Source organism: Sapajus apella, unplaced genomic scaffold, assembly GCF_009761245.1.
Source record: "Sapajus apella isolate SASKATOON/1434 unplaced genomic scaffold, GSC_monkey_1.0 scaffold52, whole genome shotgun sequence".
NCBI classification, from domain to species: domain Eukaryota; kingdom Metazoa; phylum Chordata; class Mammalia; order Primates; family Cebidae; genus Sapajus; species Sapajus apella.
The window spans coordinates 10574980-10578304 of NW_022436992.1; the positions used below are offsets into that span (position 1 = coordinate 10574980).

General features: G+C 47.5%; 1 protein-coding gene across 1 annotated transcript; it reads left to right on the top strand.

The window, feature by feature from the left end:
* The first annotated feature begins 2710 nt into the window (after positions 1-2710).
* LOC116527011 (cytochrome c-like) lies at positions 2711-3086 on the top strand. The gene has a single exon (XM_032243754.1). It carries the CDS (start codon positions 2733-2735, stop codon positions 2949-2951), a length of 219 nt encoding a protein of 72 aa, XP_032099645.1. The 5' UTR covers positions 2711-2732; the 3' UTR covers positions 2952-3086.
* The last annotated feature ends 239 nt before the right edge of the window (positions 3087-3325 follow it).

Genomic DNA, 3325 nt, shown 5'->3' on the forward strand with positions numbered 1-3325 from the left:
GACGGGGTTTCACCATGTTGGCCAGGATGGTCTGGATCTCTTGACCCTGTGATGTGCCTGCCTCAGCCTCCCAAATGAATTTGCTTTTTAATGGTACCCCAAGCTATGCCCTGGTCCTTCCTGGGGAGGGGGACAGGGCTGTTCCACACAGACAGAATAGCCAGCCACAGCTGGTGTTGTGACCACCAGGTATGAATCCGGCTTGTGGAACCTATTATCTCTGGTCCCATCTCAGGCTTAGGGAGGACAGCTGGGGTGTGCATGGCCTGTCCACAGGCTCTGCTTGTCCTCAGGATTGGGCTTACAGGCAAAGGACACAGGTGGCTGAAAGTGCACAGGACCTGCCAGGAGCCTCGGAGTTGGGCAGTGTCCTGGGCCGATAGCTTGGAGTAGAAACTGAAACCAGCTCAAATTCTCACATCTGGACTCTGAGGTCAGAAATTAGTAGGAAGAGATGGAAACAGGGGCTGAGATGAGAGCCACTGGACCCTGTGACTCAGTGGCCTTCTTTTCCAAGCAGCTGAGTTTTAAATTTTATTTAACAAATATTTATTTAAGATTTAGTATGTATCAGCCAGTCGTGGTGGCTCACGCCTGTAATCCCAGCACTTTGGGAGGCTGGGGCGGGCAGATGACAAGGTCAGGAGTTAAAGACTGTCTGGCCAACACTATGAAACCCCATCTCTACTAAAAATACAAAAATTAGCAGGGCATGGTGGCACATGCCTATAATCCCAGCTACTTGGGAGCCTGAGGCAGGAGAATCTCTTGAACCCAAGAGACAGAGGTTGCAGTGAGCCAAGATCACACCACTGCACTCCAGCCTGAGCAAGAGAGTGAGACTCTGTCTCAGGAAAAAAAAAAAAAAAAGATTTACTATGTATCAGTAAGCATTTTATATACACTAATCCATTTAATCCTCACAACCTTCTGAGGAAGGAATTATTAACTCCATTTCACACATGAGAACGCTAAGGCACAGAGAGGTTAAGTGACTTGCCCAAGGTCACCCAGGATAGGGATTCAATACAAGCACCCTGGTTGCAGAGTCCTTGCTCTTTACCACCAAGATGGGAAATAATGGGCTTTTTCTTCTTCCAAAAAGGAAATATCTCTTGCTTTTCCTGATTTTGAAAGGAACTAAAAAGACATAAAAATATTTAAACAAGAAAAAAGAGTATAAACAGAAGTCTCTCCAGTAGCCCTTGTTAGACAGAGAAGCTTACTTCTTTTATAATGTTACATATTATAAGTAATTCTTTGGAGATTAAACAAACCAAAATGACAGGCAGGCCCGTGTATTGCAAGACTGGGAAATCATGGGAAGCAGGGACATGGACAGGGAGGAGGAAGTGTTGGGAGGGGGCGTAGTCACTTGTGGTATCTCTAGAAGGAAAGGCCATGAAAGGCATGTTCCATGGGGTCTAAGGAAGCCCAAAGGCCCAGGGGTGGGAGGTTTTGGCACTTATGAATATTCCAGCTGGCTGTTGGGCTTTCAGGAGCAGAGCCTGGCCCTTGACAGTGGGCACAGCTGGGGCCTCAAGCTGCCAGGCTGCAGAGGACATCCAGCTTGGATGCTCTGACCCCCTCTCCTGCCCCGTCCCAGCTCAATCCCTGGGTCTGGGACTGGCAGAGGAGAATGAGCTCCCCTAGGCCCCACCCAGCTTCCCTTAATGAGCCCCACTAGGAACTCCAGCTGTCAATCACCCCGGGTCCTGGCACAGCCCAAATGTGCCTTCGGCATTCATATTAGGATGAGGCTGGTGAGCAAAGATGCTGGGTATAGCAGCAGCAGGTCTGGCCGGGACGGCAGTGACTAAGGACCAGAATTTCCCAGGGGATGAGGATCCCAGCTCCAGTGAGAAGTGGAGCTCCTAAACAATTGGATTGTTTTCCTTTCCTGGCACTTCCAAGAAGCCCAAGGCTGCCTTTCTCTCCAGGGTCCCCACAGAGTGTGAGGTGTCTCAGGGAGAGAATAGAGCTTGTGGGGCTAAGCACAGATCAGGTCATGCCCTCACAGGATGATGGTGAGCGGCTGAGCAACCAAAATTAAAGAGCCTAGAGGGGAAGCAGAGCAGAGCAGATGCTCAGGAGCCACGTGGAGATGTCACGGTCAGCTCTGCCATCCGCCCTTCTCAGGGAACCTGCAACTCCAGGGCCATGCATGGAACCACAGGGCCCAGGTCTAGAGGGCCTCGAGTCTGTGCCCTTGGTTTCAGGAAGGCTCAATTAAGTCAAGCAGCTCAAGAAGAGGGAATTACATCACACTTATGAACACTCAGAGGTGGGGACATTGAGGGCCCTCTTAAAAGCTGCCTCCCACAGTCCAACCTCTGGCCCCCAAAAATTCAGAACTCCCTCACATGCAAAATGCATTAACTCCTTCCCAAGTTTCCCTAAATTCTCCTTCCATTTCGGCATCTGCTCAAGTCCAGTTCCCCATCATCTCAATCAGGTCCATTCGTGAAGGAGGCTCCTGGGCTGTATCTCCAGCTTTCAAATTTCCTCTTCATCTGTGGATTCATGAAACCAAAGGGACAAGCTATCTGGCCCACACCAATCCACCTGACATGCAGTGGTGGGACGGAGAGGATCACTGCTGTAGAGATTCCTGTTCAGAAATTGAGAACGAGTGGGATATCCAGCTTCAGAGTGGTAACCTTTGTTGCGCCAGCGATGAAGAAGAGTTAAATGTGGTTGATGTTGAGAAAGGCAAGAAGATTTTTGTTCATATGTGTGCCCAGTGCCACACTGTGGAAAAGGGAGACAAGCACAAGACTGGGCCTAATCTCCATGGTCTCTTTGGGCAGAAGACAGGTCAGGCAGTTGGATTCTTTTACACTGATGCCAGTAAGAACAAAGGAGAGGATACACTGACGGAGTATTTGGAGAATCCCAAGAAGCACATTCCTGGAACAAAAATGATCTTTGCTGGCATTAAGAAGGGATAAAGGGCAGACTTGTTAGCTTATCTTAAAAAAGCTACTAATGAGTAATAATTGGCCACTGCCTTATTTATTACAAAACAAATGTCTCATGACTTTTTTATGTGTACCATACTTTAATAGATCTCATACACCAGAATTCAGATCATGAATGACTGACAGAATATTTTGTTGGGCAGTCCTGATATAAAACTAAGACTGGCTTGTGGCTAAGTGAATATGTTCAGTGTTTGAAATTCCGTAGTAATTCCAATTTAGGAAATGCTATCACTGCTTACTCCTTCTAAAGATATGATTAGACTTCGTTAATAATGTGAAACTTTTCACAAAGATGGTGAGTGCCATCTTAAAACTTACTGGAGATTAGTTTTATATTTACA

What these genes read in the sequence shown, in the direction of transcription:
- LOC116527011 (XM_032243754.1), top strand. Translation starts at nt 2,733, where the DNA reads ATGTGTGCCCAGTGCCACACTGTGGAAAAGGGAGACAAGCACAAGACT.